The sequence below is a fragment of the Lepisma saccharinum genome, chromosome 15 (assembly GCF_977018435.1).
Source record: "Lepisma saccharinum chromosome 15, izLepSacc3.1, whole genome shotgun sequence".
Classification (NCBI taxonomy): Eukaryota; Metazoa; Arthropoda; class Insecta; order Zygentoma; family Lepismatidae; genus Lepisma; species Lepisma saccharinum.
The window spans coordinates 58024951-58045613 of record NC_139243.1 but is presented as its reverse complement, the minus strand read 5'-3'; the positions used below and the strand labels follow the sequence as shown (position 1 = coordinate 58045613).

The 20663-nt window shown below is 36.4% G+C and overlaps 1 protein-coding gene across 4 annotated transcripts in view; it reads right to left on the bottom strand.

Annotated features, from left to right (window-relative positions):
- Positions 1-20663, bottom strand: part of LOC145999494 (uncharacterized) — a 168857-nt gene that overhangs the window by 66131 nt on the left and 82063 nt on the right. For all 4 annotated transcript variants that reach the window (XM_083136458.1, XM_083136455.1, XM_083136456.1 and 1 more), the window contains exons 2-3: positions 12340-12503; positions 5055-5626 (exon numbers count right to left, since the gene is read on the bottom strand). In XM_083136458.1, the coding sequence (XP_082992584.1) occupies positions 5055-5626; positions 12340-12441 (674 nt within the window). In that variant the 5' untranslated portion in view covers positions 12442-12503. The remainder of the gene's footprint in view (positions 1-5054; positions 5627-12339; positions 12504-20663) is intronic.

Here is a 20663-nt window from a genome sequence, read left to right as displayed (position 1 = left end):
GGTTAGTTTCATGAGGTAAAATTATAATCTAGACAGTACAGTGGGATCCATGATTATTAAGGTGCAAATTGTCCACGACTATTTTCATTAATATTTCTCTTTCAACCTGTGTGATTTTAAGCAATGGATTTTTATGTATGCTTGTGCAGTAGTTGTCAACAGCTTGTTTTGAGTTTTCTCTTCATTCTTGAAGCTCTTATTGGGTCAAATAGAGGGCATGAACATGGTGATGACAATTTGCATGGTAATACTCATGGATCCCACTGTACATATAGGCATAATGTCCACAAAATGAAACTTGCTAGAATGCACAAGACTACACCAGCAACGTCCTTTCTGCATTCAAAACTATGCACTAGGGCTGCTCATACAGATATGGGTTAAAAAATATTTTCTGATCTTTTTGCATAGTTGCTCATTTTGTTCCACTTTGTCCAATAAACTAATGTGTGAAATTTTTTCCAGATTGGATAACATTCAGAGGTTGCTCAAGGCACATATATTTTGACTGTGGTATTGTATACTTTGTATAGTTTTCTTACACTATGAAAGTCTCTGTACTGAGAAGAAATGAATATTTGTGTGTGGAGTTGTACTGTTGAAAATGTTGACAGTGTTACTGAAATAATATTACTTTTCCAGGTTACTGAGCTGTTCTGAGCAATGGAGTCTAAACACCTCACCACTAGAAACAAGACCGCTGTATGGCTTATTGGACATCAAGAGCCTCATCTACCGGATTATGTGTTACCTACAACATTAGATGTTCTTCGAACCTTCTTCCATTACCATATTTCACTGAAAGAGACAGTTCCTGTCAGTTTGAAGTGCACTTGTGAGGAGCTGGTGACCATATTGGAAAAAGCCCGTATCCCTACTGCTTTTGAGCCAAACATTATCTCGAAGATGAAGGGTGTTGTAGATGAATATAATTTGATCAAGAAAAACAAATCACAAGTGTCACAAGCACAGAGAGACAGGGAGGAAGTATTTTCAAAGAGAATGTTAAAACATTTTGACATTGCTCATAAAGAAGCAATGACTTTGATCAAGATTGAAGAAGACAGACAGTTCCTGAAGGATCAGCGTGGAGACAGAAAGATGTGAATGGCTGGTGTAGATGTGCATTTGGCAAAACAGGAAGAAAGGGCAAAATTACGGAAAGAAGCAGAAGAAAAGTGAATGGAATGTGAGAAACGAAGAAAAGAGGAAATGACGCCCATTGCAGCAGTTGGCATTTCCAGTAGCAGTGAGGAAGACAATGGTGGTGATGCAAATAGTGATGATGACTCTTATGATATTCAGATACCACTGTATTATATAAAAAAAACGTGACACATCTCGGGCTGAATCTGATGATCCTGGCCAAAGTACATCCAAGTAGTCCCGAATTTTACAAAACATGCTGAGTTTCCCAGAAGTTTCTTCAACATTAGATTGTATTAATTTGTCTGACATCAAATTTACAATTTTAGCTGCAGCTATAGCAAAAGCAGATTGTCAGGATCTTGCAGACGCTCCACTCTCATGTTCAACTGTGCAACATAGAAGGTCAGCTCATCGCGCCAAAACCACAGACAAAATAAAGCCTATTTCACACAAGCAGCGAAACCACCCCTTACTGTTCACTGGAATGCAAGAATTATGAAAAAAAGTACAGCTGATGAAACTGCTACCAGAACAACTAGTTTAGATAGACTGGCTGTCGTTGTCACTGGCCATAACTTGGAAAAAATACTCGGAATTGCCAAAATACCATCTGGAACAGGAGAAGCACAAGCAAAGCTACTTATGAGCTGCTTCAATTGAGGGAAGTGTGTGATGACATTGTAGGGATGAGTTTCGACACTGCTGCATCAAACACAGGACTAAGAAAAGGTGTAACCTTCTCCACTCACCTGTCTCCTCATCCCTTTTAGGTCTAAATATTTTCCTAAGGATCTTGTTTTCAAATACTCTCAATTCATGTTCCTCTTTCAATGTAAGGGACCAAGTTTCACACCCATATAATACTACATTACTCTTTTGTATATTTTAACATTTAGTTTCTTAGATATTAAATGAGAAGACAAAAGTTTATGAAGAGAGAAGTAACATGTATTTCCTGAATTAAGCCTACTTTTTCTTTCCTCTTTAATATCATTTTCATTTGTTAGTATTACTCCTAAGTAATTGAATTTAGAAACTGGTTCAAACGAATTGTTATCAATAATTAGATTTTGATTATTACCTAACACTTGGTTTCGGCCTGTAAGCATATATTTAGTTTTCTCTTTGTTAACTTCCAAACCTATCTCTTTAGCAGTTTTGAAAAATATTTTAGCATTATTCTTAATTGTATTTATATCATCCCCTAATAAGTCTACATCATCTGCATATGCTAACAACTGATTTCACACCATTTAATTTTACTCCTTCTTTAGTTTCTCTTATCTTTCTAACAGCATATTCTAACGCAAAATTAAAGAGCAATGGAGATAATGCATCTCCTTGTTTTAACCCATAATGAATTGTAAATTTGTCAGGCATATTAATACCCACACGAATTTTACTTTCTGTTTCACTGGTGCATACTTTTATCATACTAACAAGCTTCTTGGGTATTCCAAACTCGACTAATATATTATATAATTTATCTCTTTTGACCGAATCATATGCTTTTTTGAAATTAATGAATAGCTGATGGATGATTAATTTCTTTCATGAACAACACATCTACACACTCTTACTTCAATATTTTAGATTAATTTCTTAGTGTCTAAATGCAGTTGACATATAGAAAAAATACATTTTCTGTACATCAATTTAGTAGTATTATTTCGATGTCGCTGAGCAACCTCTAAACACAAACCGATCTTCTTGAATTCTGGTAAGTATATCCTCTAATGTGAAAGCAACAAAATAAGCCACTATGTGAAATACCACCTGACAATATTTTTTTTGTGAACACACGTGATGCCACAATCTGGTATCTCATCTCAAGTGTGCACATTTTTGCTTAAAACATTGATAACATTGATGTTGCTTGGCATGGTGATATGCATGCTGCATCAAACTTAATTTTTTAACTATTTTAAAGGTAAGAGTTCGGACTGTTTTATGATTTTTTTTAAAGTTCTCCTAGCAGAAAGACTAATATCGTAGAATTTTGGAAATCATTGTCACACGAAATTTGAAACATTCTTAAAGAAGCACTGCTTGGATTCTAAAAAAAAGTTATTTATGTTGATTGATTGATTGAATTGTTGTTTTAAGTCCACTTTATGCACAGTAAGCTAATCAGGACTGAACCTACAATTTAAAGTGGGATCTGAAACACTATGTGCCTCCACTGGGTATCGAAAAGGGACACCTTGATTACAAGGTGGCAACGTTACCAATATACCATAGGGGAGGCCCTTTATTTATGTTGAAAAATAAAACTTAAAAATTACCTTACACAAGCATGCATGCTTCCCATGGACAAGGTATTCTTCATTGACAAGTTACAGTTAGTATGGTAGACTAGTGGGAATGAATGTAGAAGCAAATCAGAACCTTAGTAGAATGCATTTGGTAACTTTATTTTAATGCTAAGAAAACCAAACCTAACCTGCCTAATCTAACCACGAAAGCATATATTTAACAAAATCTTAAGTAATCGCTAAAACTCCCCAGTATGTGTTAACGAACATAAATCGAAAATGAACCATGTAAATATTGCATTCGTACCATGATGAAATCACAATAAAACAAAAGGAACCTGGGCCCAAAATATTTACATGCTGTGTAACCTTAAGGGGATGGGATTGGAAAATGTAGGGGACATATCTCCCCTTTGGCCCTCTATTCCTAAAAAAAATTAAAGCCAGGAAAAGACAACAAAATGAGGGCTGACTATCAAAAAAGTATATACAACCCCCCCTCCTCCTTCCAAAAATCCTGGATACAGCACTCTACACATAGCTTGATCTCATAAAAAAAGACATCAAATGGCAGGAAATTTTAGAGGACTATAAATTCCAAACTAGAATTGATATTCCAGAAGCAAAAATAAATATATGGGTTTTTATACAGGGTGGCTACTCTAGGACCATGATAGAATTCAAGTATAATTCCCGGATTTCAAGGCGAACTTTCCAAAAATTCAAGCAGATTTTTTTTTCTATTTTAACCTTACGTATATTACTGTCTCTCAACATCCACACACAAATATCTTAATAATATAAAGGGTCTATGTGATTCCAACATCCAAAATTTCTGATTCAATTAAACGGTATACGTAATATAATTAAAACATTTAATTTAAGGTGTTGAGTTTATATTTACTATCAGAGGCGCAACCACGAATTTTTTCAGGGGGCAAGTTCCAGAATAAACTAACAATAATAATAATAGTTTTAATAATAATATTATTATAACATTATTATTATTATTGATTTGCTTTATTTCACTTCGTTTCTTGTGCCACTTTTGACCAATTTCCAATGATCCAATTTTTTGCAGGCTGAAATCAATATTGATTTAATAGGGCGCAACTAATTTCACGGGACGTCAATGCATTCTCTCTCTAACAACTTTTGTGCCCCCGATGGTGTAGTGGTAACATCGTCGCCTTGTGATCAAAGGGTCCCAGGTTCGATACCCAGTGAAGGCACATGGGACAGCAGTTCGGAAGACTAAGAAAAAAAGGAATGGCGAGAGAAGCCAACAAGGAAATTTTACGAAAGTATTTTTATTTGCATAAAAGGTGAAGTTGTGGGCGGTAATAAAAATTGTAATTTTTTACATCGATGGAGAAAATTTCAAGCAGAATTCACGCATAGGAATTTCCGGTGAGTAGCCACCATGCTATATATGTCTAAGGATATCATGTAACAAATTTTATCCCAATCTGACATGGTGGGGTGGACACTTCTGGAGAATCTTGTTTTGAATGACCAGTAAACCTGCAGCACTGGTGGCACAATACAGAAATTACATGAATCATAATCTACAAGCTATAAGGTCCAATTTTGAACCTTAGTACGGCCATGCTCATTTTCAATCCTTGCACTAAAATTTTCTTCACCTACCTATCTGCAGGATCTGCCATTTCGCCTTCCACCTCATCAGGATTCTCTACACTATATTTCATGTCTTTATCTTCACTTAAAATTAATTCACCATTGTCACTGTCCTCAGCTGGCATTTTTTTAACAAGTTGTCCATGATAACATGGATAAAATCCTTCACTTTTATGAACATTTTGTTTATGAACATTTTGCCCACTAGGAACTTCCTGATTTCTGCCTTCAAATTGAATCCAACTATCACCACTCACATTTTCCACTTTACAAACTGAAGTTTCTTTCATGTACTCACTCGATAGTTTGCTGTCAACAGAAGCATCCTGTATGCACTGATTAGATGGTTTGATGTCAACAGAGATATCAACATACGGAGGCTTCTTGAAGAATTCTGTTTCAGTCTTGACACATGACTCATCCGGAAGCCACACATTCTCCAGAGATGTTTGTTCACAAACTAATGGATCGGCATTTTCTGATTCAGACTTTATGAGCACTTTCATAGGAGAGAAACCTGTGCCAGACACTTGAAGAGCCACATTTTGTTCACAACCATCAGACCAGGATGGAGAAGCCTTCTGAAAGACAATCACAAGCAGTGTGGATTAAAAATGATGATGTTTAATTTAAATGTCTTCTTTACTTTTTATAAAAAAAAATTATCAGATTTTTTTATTTATGAGGCTCAGTCAATAAATAACAAGGCAGAGGATATTTCACAGTACTTATGTAACGTCCCTCAGAAGTATTGTCTGCCACTGTTAGGCATTTATCCCATTGTGACACCAGTCACAAAATGGCATGCTCGTAGAACTTATTTTGCTGCTGTTGGAAATAACTGGACACGTACTCCTTGACGTCATCATCCAATTGAAACTGTTGTCTCCTCAGTGTTTTTTTTTAGCTCACCGAAGATGTGGAAGTCACACAGGGACAGATCTGACTATAGAGAGGAGGGAAGGGGCTCAGGACTTCCCACTTGAATGTTTTCAGACATTCCTTTGTTGTGTTGGCTGTGTGTGGTTTAGCATTGTCATGCAATACGCAAGGTTGGTATTTTGCCCAGGTTTTTTCAGGGTAGGTTTTTCATTTATTTATTTTTTCAGATAAAATCCAGGCAAAACTGGGTTTTATTGGTTTTCTCAGGTTATATTTAAAAATATATAAAAAATGAAATACATTTTTCCCATAGTAGTAATGTATTTATATTGCTTTATACCTTGTCCCAACTCTCTCTGGAGCAAGCGAACAAGAACAAGTCTCTGCGCAAGTAGTAACGTGAGATGGCTCCACCAATGAACATGGGAGAGAGAAATGGATTGCCTGGAGAGGAGTAAGCGACTGCAGTTACCAACCTTCACAGCAGCTTTTCTGATGCTATGCACACCCTTGCTCCAGAGATAATTGCCACAGGGAATCGTTATTTAATATTTCTGTTCTACAATATTTGTCCAACAACTTGATTTAACTCCTCCTGGATGGTGTAATAGTTAACGCTGTTGCTTTGTGATCAGTTTTCAGGGTTGCATTCCGTGAGGAGGCACATACTTTGGTGTATCCAAGAATCAAATTAATGGGGGGAGTACAGAATATGTCATTACCAGTATTTTTTTTTCTCTCTGGTAGTCAACAAGGGTACTCCACACTGCCAACTGATTATAAGTGAGGACTAATAACATTTTATTCTAATGAGAAATGCCTACGATGCCAGAGGTCCTAGGTTTGAATTCCAGCCTGGGCATGGGTATTATTTGTATGTTCCTTCATCAATTTAATGGTATCACTCGTTTTCATCTTTGCAATTAGCCAAATGGGGCAGAAAAGAGGAGTAAAATAAAGCAAATCAATTGATCAAACACTGAAACAAACAAGAGAAATCCATATGTATGTGTGTGTGTGTGTGTGTGTGTGTGTGAGTACTTGGATGCATTATCGATTATGAACATAACACAAATTTGAGTAGTTCTTATGATGAACACATTAACAAACAACGCGGTAACATATCAACTTGAATAGTGCCGAAACATTTCTTCCCACAAAAAAAAGCAGTAACTAACTTTTTACAGACTTTTAATTTTCTTAATTAGGTTTGCTACCTTCTTCCTCCATAATGATACTCAAATTTAGACGTTAAAGCACATGTTTTTCAAGATTATGCACATTTCCAGTTAATACTATTAGTAAATATTTTATTCTGAACTTCGCCGGTCCCTGTGGCAGAGTAGTTAGCACATCATGCTACGATGCCAAGGGTCCTGGGTTCGGATCTCAGTCTGGGCATGGATGTTTGTGAGTGTCCATTCATCAATTTCATCACATCATCACTCATCCCCATCTTCGCAAATTAGCCAAAAGTTACACAAAAGCAAATTAAAATAAAGCAAGTCTATCAATCAAATCCATTCTGAACTTCAGTTTATGAAACAAATTATTTTGTGAATGCAGTGTTGTACATATGTTGGAATGAATTATGCTACAAACACATTTCTTCCTATTTTATTTCATATGCATAGACCATTCAATAATACAAAAATACTATGTAACACAATGTTTTAAATCTGCTTCAATACAGTTTGTTCACAGTTTATCACAGATATGTTTTCCCATTATTTTTCGGGATTTTTCAAGCATAAATACCTCCCCCATGTATTAACCATGACAAATTATAAGTTTGTCATTTTTAATTCTCTGGCTGATTTCATCCAAATGGAATACCTTACACATCTTCCAAAATACCTGGCTAGCATTAATGCTGAATCAGAAACGGAACGAGTAATTACTCCTGCTTGATCGAGAAAACTTGCAAATGCAATCATACTAAAATGTGAACACCTTCCGTAAGCTGGCTTTATTCCAACTACTCCACAATAAGCTTTCAAATGCTATGAGAATGGCAATTCTCATGGTCAAAACATTGGTGACCTCCAATTTGGTCACAACGATCCCAAAACATGCACTACATTTCAAAACATTCATTGTCAAATTATACCTTAAAAAAAGCCCTAAAATTCTTAAGACTCTTTTCTTAATCTCCAAAAAAGTAGTTTAGGCAGAGATTTGAAAGTCTCATCAGAATTTGAAATCTACTTCAGCATAAGAAAAATCAATTTTTTATCTACACTCTTCAAATGCTTTGAACAAATGCAAATGCAAATGCAAAACAGAGCCATTCCGTAGGTGTATCTAGTTGGACTAATTTCAACTAAAAACCTCTAAATTTGCTGCAGTTATTGTGGTCTCAAAATTGGTGACTTACCCCCAACCTTCCTAAAACACACACACTACATTACACAGTTTTTAAAAACTTAAAACTCAAGTGATGCCGTAACATTGCTGAGACTTGTGTTTCTTAATGTACGAAAATATAATCTAGTCAAATATGAGCATAATTTAAAGTTCTCGCAAGACATGTTAAACCAGTATGTTGTCTACTATCTTTAAACATGGTGACCAATTTTTCTCAGATACAATGTTAGACCAACCTTTAAGTTATATTGCAGCTATAAAAATTGCAACTCAAAAGCTTTGCATTTATGGCAGTCATCAAAAATAGAATGTGTGTGATCTTACCTATTACCATCATTCCTCTCCTAAGCTAAGAAATATAATTTTAAAAGTTTTGCTGCAAAATTGCAGACCAATGAAATCTCTAAAATTACTCAGTTTAATTCCTTATACTCTGAAAATGTATTCTAGACCATTTTGAAAAAGAAAAAAAAACATTGTAAAGCATAGCATAGCAACATGCAGAAAATAAGTTTTTCATCCACCACATTGAAACAAATTGTTCAATTTGGTTCACAAGTTTTCTAGCTGCAGAAATAATTTTATTTAAATTATTCTAAAATTACAGAAGTTATCATGGTCATTAAATACATGACTTATCCCTCTCTGCCCATCCACCCTAACCCATGCTCCTCCTAAATCATGCATCATATTTTGATAATTTTATTGTCAAATTATGGTGCAGGTACATAATATGCTTTAAGTTTCGTGCACAAAGCTGATATTATGGTAATTATGAAGAAACACAACTTACATGGGTACAGAGCTCCTAACCAGACATAAATAACATTTTACTGCATAAGCAAGCAACCCATTAGGATGAGAAATGACAAAAATCACTTAAAGTGTGTTCCAATTTAATTATGCCACAATAAGGAAGTAACTGATAACCAAAGTGCTCCCACATTTCAAAATTATAAGCTCCTTTCAACTATGCTGCATGAATAAATGCAAAGGATTTATCTAAAAATTTCTGATACATTTTCTATTTTCTTTCTTAGATATATAATATTTTTATTTGCTAGCATGACTTGAGGATAATAGCTTGAAAAAAAAACACTGTGACATGTACTACAGTACTACATTCCTTATTTTTAGTATTTAAAGCCTTTTCTTTAAAAGTTTTACAAAAAATTTTGACAATCGCAGAACCTCACAAGTATTTAAAGCAATAATTTACAACATTTTCTGAAAAAAAAACAACTTTTGTTTGGTTTTTTCTAAAAAAAAATAATGGGGAAAACTGGGATAGGCCACCCGGACCAACCCTGGCAATAGGATGACATTGCAAGACCCATTAACCTTCTAGCGGGCACGTTCATAATCGTGTCACCAGCGGGCGCGTGACGCATTTTTTACGTCATTTAGTATCATTCATTATGAGCAAGGATTTTTATAATATAAACGTAAATTTTTTTGGGTCTACATTTATTTATATCATATCTGAGGTTAATATAAATGAAACATATTTAAATACAAGTTAGAATGCTGAAAGAAATTAAAAAAGACAGCACGTAACTTATTACATATTTATAGCACACCACGCTTTTCATCAGCAGGTGCGTCGTACTTTTTACGACAGATATTCCTGCTGAAAATCTAAATGTTACAAGTATTTTTTTTCAGCATTCTAACTTGTATTTCAACATGTTTCATTTATATTAACCTCAGATATGATATAAATAAATGTAGACCCAAAAAAATTTACGTTTATATTATAAAAATCCTTGCTCATAATGAATGATACTAAATGATTCACTGTCATATTGATTGACTTCTATATATTCGTCACTTAAGTCACTATCACTGTCCAATTAATGTGATCCCTCTTCATCAGAAGAAACTTGAAGGATACGCTGAATTTCGCTCGCGTCTACATTTTGTCGACTCATTTTCAACAATGACCGGACGAAAAAATTACTTTTGGCGTAAATTTTGCGCAGGCGCGCCCGCTCGAAGGTTAAGCACAAACTTTACGGAACATCAACGTGTCCTTGATGACTGTGTGGGCAGCACCATGACTAAGCCCCACTGATGCCGAAATGTCATCCACTCATACATGACGGTCTGTCTTGATGAGCTCATCCACCTGCATAACATGCTGGTCTGTGACACACTTTGGTGCCCCACTCTGCGTGTCCTTCGCAAAAGAGTTTGTTCCACTCCTGCACTCTTGTCCGGGACATACAGTGCACCCCATATACCCATATATCATTTCCATTCGTCGATGGATTTCACGACCCCCTACATCCTCCACTGCCAAGAAGCGCACAGCACCCCACTGCTCCTCTTTGGACGCATCCATTACGCGTCGCAGTCAAACATGGAATGACTGGACACGGCCGCTGCTCAGTTAGCAGCCTTTGTGCATACCTTGCCAGACTCGTAACACCATCTAGCTAGAAAACATGTGCGAATCAGTTTTATCACACCTGCAACTCGATTTCAGGCCCATCGACCCACTTCTAACTACCATAGATTTGGTGTAATATCCTCTGCCTCATTATTTATTGACTGAGCCTCAAAAATCACAGGTTGTTAAAAAAAAACACCACAGAAACTTCTGCACACTTCATGCCTTAAGACTTTCTAAAACAAAGGGGATGTGAGTTTTGATACACCCTAGTGGATACAAGGGCAAAGAAAATTGGCTACAACCAGATGTAGCCCCCTCTTTTGAATGTCAATTGTGGCGTGCACTATAGTAAAGTCCCCCATGCATATTGCACCGTGCCATTGAGGCACATTTAGGGGAAGGGGATGTAGAGGATAGAGCTACACACATTCTCGATCTTGGTTCACTATGGAGGTGATGTGATCAGCACCATTCTCCAGTTGCCCTTTACCCCCAGGTACCTATTTATTTGAGGCTGGATGAACCTCAGAGGTGCTCTATACACATGGACAAGGGTAGAAAAATTCTGACCTCAGATCACCCATTTTAGCATGAAACATGCTCTATGGTTTCTGTAAAAAGACAGATGGGCAGAGACTTGAATAGACAGGCAGAATACTTGAAATAATACAGAAGAGAGTCAGCATGTTCCAATGGAGCAATCTAATATAACAAAGGTAAATAATTCTTTGGTCCATTTTGTCCATGCTGTATCTGAATGCTGCTCCAAGTAAGAAAATGCATAACAAGCATTACATACACTTACAGTGTAACTGAGAATAAATATTCCTCAGGGGGTAGTAGCTAAAGAGGTAAACTAAAGTTGGGGGAAAAAATAAAAAAGAGAAACTTAAAATTTGAGTTCCAGTGTATGTGTGATCTGATTTTGTTATGTAAAATATACATTAACTATGAAATACCTTCTAGGAGTGGTTATTAAAAGATAAAATGCAGTGTTTTGATTTTCTAAACAAAGGTTTCCATCATGAATGTTGTTATATATAAAAAAAAAACCTACATTTGTCCTACAATTAGCCTTTCAACCTCCTCATTTTACAAAGTTTCTGATAAACACTCATTTTATAAGATCGAAAATATGAATGTGGTGTTTATTATTACCCACTCTAGGTACAGCTTTCATTACTAGTATTTTATTATGATGAGTGCATTAACATATACATTTTTCAAGAATGTATGGTAAAATATAATGAACACATGCAACTCTTGCACATTACATAATTAAATTGAATTTTAAATATATTTTTAAACATGGCAATATCTTCTTCTGTAGATGTATTCCATTCCTCATTTATTTTAAAATAGTTTTACAATGAGGTCCATGCCACACACAAAATTTATTTGCTGTGCAAAACAGGAGAGAATAGTGTAATATGAAACACAATTTTATTCACAAGAACCCTGATACTAACATATCCCTTTCACAGTGGTTATTCAAGGAAGTATACATGATTATATTATTAGTAACAGCAGGTGTAAAATAATACTCTTCATTTCTTAGAAATACATCTATTACCACCCCAAGAGCAAATAATTGTTGACTGTATTTTTTAGTACATCACAACTCCTTCAAGCGAAAAATAGTAACTTTACCTCAAAGCCCATCTCCCCTCTCTGCTTCTCTTCTGCAGATGATGGGTTCTCATTCAGAAGGTTTTCCGACTCAGAAGACATGTTATGGAAGTCCTGCAACATTGTCTGGCTTGTCTATGCATGGATAGCACACAAACTTTGGAAAAACTGTCATCCTCTGAAACCTAGAATGAAGAAAACTGAAGTCATAAGTAGGGTAGGGTTGCGACATGGGTATTTAAACACTGGGTAGCTAAATAAAATTTGGGTAAATACAGGGTATTTATGAAAATTATAGTCATCTACCAAGAACCACCATAGCTCAGTTCGTAGAGCATCTGGCTATCACTCGGAAGACCTAGGCTCATCCCGGGTCAGGTGATCTGCACAAGGGAAAATTTTCCCTGTTTCTGCATGGCTCTGAGGTTCACCCAGACTCATATAAATCAGGACATCCCTGGAGGGTAAAGGCAGGATGCTAATCACCATCACAACTATGGCTATGATCAAGAATATGTGGAGCTCTATACCTTCACTCACCCCCTGTGCCTACACAGCATGTGTTATCTACCTCAAAAGTAGATATTTATTATAAATTAAATGTTCCCTTTATATTTTGTCTTGAGACAAAAATATAAACATTCCTCCTTGCAATTGCTACAGTTGAACATCTGGATTCCCTACCAAACTTGTAAAATTTATTGTAAACGGCATTTTTAAATTATACAAAGCTTTGTATATTTCTATTCCTATTATATTTTGGTCATTCCAGTTATATATTGCATGTCCTCACTTTCCTAGCTACATTCACATCTCTCATGTTAAAATTCATAACAAAAGGGAAATCCACGCAGCTTATCGTCTGGTGGCAATATATGTACTTGTTATTACTTTCTTCTTATTCTTGTTATTGTTGAAGAAGCCAGTATAGTTTGTAAATGTACAACAAAGACAGCTGACTGTCGCCCATCATAGAGAGGCAATAATACTGCTTAAGGAGCAGTGTTTGTGATCCAATTGTCGACGTTTAACATGTTCAAAGCGCAGATAATAAGTTCTCAAACCAGTAGTAGTGTCAGTCATGTATCACATGTCGTTGCAGTTCCAGTACCAGTGTGGATGGGCTTTTTGGGAGCGAACAGTTAAAATGCCACGAGGCCAATTAATGCAATGGAAAAATAAGACATTGTTTACTTTATTTGAAATCACACAAATAATGAATCACTATGAAGAAGTCTTTTTTGCATCATTTTGGGTACGCATGTGTTAGTCCAAATTTAGCAAAGTTTTAGTCCATATGTATGTACATATAAAGCCACTTGTTAGCACTTATTAATCCCAGCTCTTGTTATAATGCATGGTGTTTAAAACTCAATGTTTAGATAGAGCAGATTTCTCTCATTTCCTTATTCTATGAACAGTGCCTGCCTCAGGGCACTGTAGCAATTTCTCTATCGAACAGGTTAGCAACACTGTTTCTCACATTGCGCTGCACCGATTGCGGCAGAGATATATGTGTCGGCCAATACAATGTATCCACAAAATATTAATTCAATTAAATGACATATGTACACACTCACATATATATATATTTATACATATATAATATTTAATTTCAGGTGTGGAGTAGTTTACATTTGTCATTTCACTTGTTCATGGTCGGAATAGATACATCTACAAACACAAGTCAAAAATGTTAAGGAATACATTAATCAACAAAAAAAAATTGTTAATTGTATAAGAATTTAAAATTCAAATTTTATTTTTTTGAAATTAATTTGTTGTATTTCCAGTGGTACTCTGAAAGTTGGTAGTGTGTGCTGCAGGCCAATATTTTAAATATTATTAAAATGACACTTTATTAAATTGTGAGTGTGGCATTCACCCATGACCGATCGCAGGTTAATATAAGCACAATATTATGGTTGCGTTCCGAAAGTCTTAACGAAACAAACACATTCAATGAAAATAACTGGGCTCATGAATCTGGTGAAACCAGTTATTTTACAGACTTATGGGACACTCTAGGTGAAAGTGCAGGCATAGCTTTTTTTTAGAGAATGTTTCCACATGGTGTCCAGCAGAAGGAATGTTCTTAATGGCAAAAATAAACACTACTGCGGACATTGTTACTCATTCTAATCACATTCTAAGGACAGTTGAGGCATACTCATCTTGTGCATGTTGCTATCTGTTAAAATTATAATACATTTTCGAAATAGTTCAGTTTGAATTCATCAAGCAACCGCGTTGTCTGCAAGCAGCAGACGATTCTCACCGAACAAATTATGATTGATTGATTGATTTAGTTTATTTTACTTCGCGTTTTGTGCCTCTTGGCTAATTTGGGAAGATGAGGATGAGTGATGAAAGGATGAAATTGATGAATGGACATTCACAAACAACCAAGCCCGACCGGGATTCGAACCCGGGACCCTTGGCATCGCAGCGCGATGTGCTAACCGCTCGGCCACAGGGTCGGGCCCACCGAACAAATTAGCCTCGTGGCCCGTGTGTTTGGTGAATCTTGTTCTTGCACGAAACGTACGGAACGCAACTTTTGGGACAGCATAATGGATTTCTCGAAATGCATGAAATCACTTGTGAGACAGCCAGTTACCATAACTCGCTTAACGTGTTAAACTCATGCGACTTTCGGAACGGGTTCTATACTCTTGAAAAAGAAAAGACGAAGCATTTTCAAGCAATGAGGGAGAATTCTTCTTATGTGATCAAATGTATCAGTGACCTAGTATATGGAATAAACACTGTATGATAGAACAGGGTTCCCAAACTGTTTCGTTTCATGACACCATTAGTGTTTCAAGATACTTCTGCAGCACCCAAGTCAGAATGTAAGCCTATCTAGCACTTGCAAGGCTCAGTTAGTGTAGTTTGGTTGCTTGCCTTAAGTTAAAAAAATAAACACATAATTCAAATTCAGAAACATTTAACATGTAAAAAGTACTAAATAAGCACATATTTGGAAGTGTCATTTCAGTGAAAATATTGGAACATTTTGCGACACCTCTGTAAGCCACTTTGATAGAATATTTTGGAAAGGATTTTTTTGTACATATATGTGTAGTCAATTTGCAACCATGTGAGTAGTGAAACTTTTAGTTTGGTTTTGTTTACATGGTTAATACGGGTTACATTTCTGCATCAGAAGTATGAAATGTACACTATATAATTACAAGCAAAATTGCACTAAATGTAGACAGGAATGGTATTTTTGGGAGTCATACTAGCAACACCACTGTTTTGGATGTAATACAGAATTTGTGAAGTAGTACGGAATGTAGTTTCTCTTTCAATCTGCTGAACTTTCGTCAATTATTTGCAGATTATCATGTGAGGCTCGAAGGAAGTTTTGTGCTCAAGGCCAGATCAAGATGTGATCAGGTGTTTCAAGAATTTAGGGGCATTTTCCTACTGCTAGGAGATCTAAAGGTGACCCACCTAATCTAACAATGAAAGGATTTCAGAATATTTTATTACTACCAAGAGCCCTAAACCTAACCTGACTAACATAATAACAAAAACATTTAGGAGTGAAATAAGACTCCTTCACATCACATGCATTTGAAATAAGATGGTAGCAGCAGTCTCTATCTAAGACAACAGTAAATGAATGACTGCTTGCAAACAATCAGATAGAAGTGCATGGGAGGGAAAAATTGTTCTCCACAAAAAGTGTAGTAAGTAGTCACGAAACCTCTGAAGTATGTGTTGACAGACATAATTAGAAATCAAACCATGTAAAATACCACAGCGATCTAGTAGGTAAGGACCAGCCCACGTGATGGAGTGATTAGCACATCGTGCCACAATCCAGGTCTGGGCATGAATGTTTGTGAGTGTTCATTCATCAATTTCATCACATAATCACTCATCCCCATCTACGAAAATTAGCCAAAAATGGCACAAAAAGCAAAGTAAAAAAAGGAAATTACTCACACTCTAGTTGGTAGGGCATTTGACTGTCACGTGGGAGACCTGGGTTCAGTTTCCAGGGTGGGTGATCTAAGGTCGGAATTTTTCTGTCCTTGTCCCTGCAAAGAGTGGTTCTGGGGTTTGCCTGGATACCTGGGGGCAACCTTGGGGGGATAAAGGCAGATGGAGCATAGTGCTGGTCACATCACCTCCAAAAGAGCAGAGACTGAAAATGTGTGGGGTCCTACCCCCACATCTCCTAAATGTGCCTTCATGGCATGGTTTACCTTACTACGTATAAAATGCAGTGGCCATGAAAGATTTGGAGTTAAACAATAGGCACTTGGACAGGCAAATGCTGATAATGATGAAGATCTTGCTGCAACTGAAATTCAGTTGCTGGTGCTGAAAATAATTCTACTTTTTTTTTTTGTCAAGTTACACATGCAGGTTTAATTGTGTTAGAATTTCTACATTTTCTTGGTTGTATCACTCTTGATTTTCTGCTTCTCTTTACTGATCATTATGATGAGGATGAGTGATGATCTGATGTAATTGATAAAGGTACAGACAAAGTTTCAAACCTGAAAATTTTGTTCATGGGATTAAAAGCCAAACAATTGATATGCTTGGCCACAGAGCCAGCAAAATTGACACATGGAAACATGCTTGTCATGAGGATGCTGATATATTCAGGAATATCATTCAGCATATTGTTGCCATATACCATATAGGCCCCTACATGGTTGTGTCTGTAGTTCATATTTGATCCATGTGCATTTGACACAATGCACAATTGCAAACACATTCTTGAAACTTGTATATTTTTGCATTTCTTAGTATTTACACATGGTTCTACACATTTTGTATGTGCATGCAACTGGTTCAGACACATAAAAATTGTGGTAGTATTTCATGATAGAAATACGTGGGCCACATGTCAGGACTAAATACATCAGATATTCAAGATTCTGCATTGTGAACAAATTTTATGTTATGTACAACATGAACATATATTAATTGCAAAAAAAATTTCAACATAAATTTAGATCAGTACATTTGGTTACCAGCCCTACATGGGTAACGGTTTTGAAAGTTGAATGATTTTTTCAACATTTTTACATATTGTGTATGTATAATATGGGATGTAGTTTCATTATTTATGAAATGGGAACATATTATGTGCAGAAAAAAATGTTATGCTTTCTTTTTTTTTTTCCAAATATAAAATATATAATGATTAAATAACAAATATTTGCTCATGCTCTATATCTCTCGCTCTAGTTTTAGTAGCGTTTTATTTACATATAGTAATCTTGGCTTCCAAGGAAAACACTTGAGTAAGCATGTATTTATTTGGGCAAGAGAACTAATGTTCTTATTGTTGTTGTTGATTAGGTTTATGTAATTACTTATATTTTGAGTGGCCCCGGTGGCTCAGTCAGTAACGCATCTGACTACCATGCTAAAGGTTCCGGGTTCGATCCCAGCCGGTTCAAATCTGGGAACTTTTCTAACGATGGAAGCGGCCCCGGCACCCACCCAGCGTCGAATAACATGGGTACCTGGGGGAAACCCTGGGGGGTAAAGGCGGTTAGGGGCGTGATGCTGATCACATCACCCCCACTCATGACCGGATCAAGAAAGTGTGTGGCATTACCCCCACACCCCCTATACGCCTTGATGGCGTTGTGCTAAGCACAGGGGAGCACTTTACTTTACTTATAATTTCTGCCACACTTTGTTATCGAGAAAATGAGGATCAGAGTGATATATGATGGAAATGGTGAAGGCCGGGATTCGAACACCTGACGAGCGTGTATTCTTGTTCCTGTGTGTTGTACTCTGCAGTGAATAATGAAGTGAAAAATTTATTCCAAAACTCAAAAAGCCAAATGAATAAGATTGAAGAAACTACAAAAAATGTGTGTATTGTTACCTGTTTATCCCCTTAAATATATTGATTTTTTGCCACCTACCATCACTTTTTCTAATTGTATAGATTTAATCACAATAAGTAGCTAATGAACTTTAGTCATGAGGGCAATCATAAACAGAGGACTCTGGACTCCAGATTTCACAGTGGCCTGCAGATGCACTTGGAGAAAATTATTTGTATTTGTATTTTCTTATTGTTAGCATTGCTCTGCCATCACTTTACCTCATTTCTGTCATGACAATGAATGTTGATTAAATTAAATGGGTGAAGGGTGGATGCAAAGAGACACTCATGCAGAGGCCAGGGCTTGAACTCGGAACCTTCAGTAACGAGATCATGATATGGAGAAATAAGGGAAATCAAGCAATGCAAAATTTTTGAAAAAAAGTTAATCATACACAAAGATGGTGTTTCAAAAACCAATTGAAAATCATTACTGGGGGAAAATGCAGTTTGCCGACACCCACGTATCCGAATGGTTAGCCCTTTCCTCTAATATTTGTTGATGGCCGACCTCCATAGGGGAATGCAAGTGGTCCTGGATCTGTAACCAGTGGATTTTTTATTTTGCTTTTTTTTTACTTTGCTTCTTGTGCCACTTTTGACTAACTTGCGAAGATGGGGATGAGTGATGACATGATGAAATTGATGAATGGACACTCACAAATATCCATGCCTATGCCAGGATTTGAATCCGGGGCACTTGATGTCGAAGCGCGATGTGCTAACCACTCTGCTATGAGGGCCGGCAGAACCCAGTGGAGCACATAGTGGTTCAGTTCCTACTTTAGACTATAAATTATTTATTTCACACGTTTTTATATTGCTAATATACTATTCTGCATTGCGGAACATTTCTTTAGGTAAAATAATTAATTTCTAATGAAAATAATATCTATTTCTTACATTTATGAGTACTTATTGTTATTCGTTATTTTGATTCTGTAACACACATTATCGCTATAGCATACTGGTTCATCATGCGATCTGAGAGTGTTTTGTCGATTTATGCAGTATTGCAACCTTGTTCACTGAAAAATACCTACTTTCGTGCCCAGATTTGAAATTATGATAATACCTCGCAAACCATTGACATTAGCTTCACAAACCATTGACATTAGCCTCACAAATCATTGACGTTAGCCCCATAAACCATTTCCCGTAAGGTTAGGTTAGGCAAGCATAGTTTAAAAAATTTAAAGAAAATTAAAAGTACTCGACACATCATGTTATAGTGAAAACACAGCAAGGTTTGAAACACTGACTATGGGGCTTACATCATCTAACACATGGAACATTGTGCTCTTGTGCAGAAAGCAAATGGCAGCAGCAGCAACAGCATGTTGGACAGAGATTTTTGCAGAAAACAACATGCATTCGCATTAAAATTGATCAAAACTACATTCACAAACTTCCACAATGCTACAGAAAATGATTTGTGTAAGTAGTTTCTCCAGTAAAAAGTAAGAAATCCGTCTCACCTATATGAAAGTGTTACTGGGTGTTCTTTGTGTTTGTCCCTTCCTTAATTATATTATATCATCTTCGCAATTAATCAAATGTGACAAAAACTGACGCTAAGTAACAAATATCAAAGCATATCATTGATTGATTGTTAGATTTAGTTTATTTTACATCGCTTTACTGCCAATTTTGGCTAATAGCGAAGATGATAAACTGATGAAGGGACACACACACACATACACACACACACAAACAAAAAAGGACACCCATGTAAAAGCCGGGATCTCTAGCTTAGTAGTCAAATGAAATCGTTTTTTACTTTCGAAATGGGGTGGGAGTTACGTGTCATTTTTTTTTAGAAATACTTGGCGCTAAAGTCTGTCTGTGTGTGTGTGTGTGTGTGTGTGTGTTTGGGAGGGTTATGACCCACACCAACCACCCCTCGGATTGCTACACCAAGTGTCAAGGTCAGCGCACGACACTGATGTTAACAGACGTAAATCGCAATTGAATCGAACCATGTAAAAATTGCATTCGTAGCACGATGAAATCGCAATAAAACAAGAGGAACTTGTGCCCGTTTGGTTTTAGGTTTCGCTCTCTTCCAGCTTGAATTCATTTCTAATTTCACCCCTGTAAAAAACACAGTACTACTTTAATATACCGGAGACACCTATCAATGATTTATTTCGCAATTTTTTTACATTGCTAATGTACTATTCTGCATTGCGGAATATTTCTTCAGGTGTAATAATGAATTTCTAACGAAAATAATGTCTATTTCTTACAATAACGAGTACTTACTGTTGTTCCTTATTTCCCACAAACCTTCCACGGGCAGCCCCAAAAACCATTGACGTTAGCCCAAAAATTCACGATAGCCCCACGAACCATCACGGGGACGAGGTATGCCTACGAGGTTAGGTTCCATTAGCACTCCTTACGTTCAATTTAGCACATACCGACAATACGAGAGCGAATTGTGCTCTCGTGCAGAGACCAAATG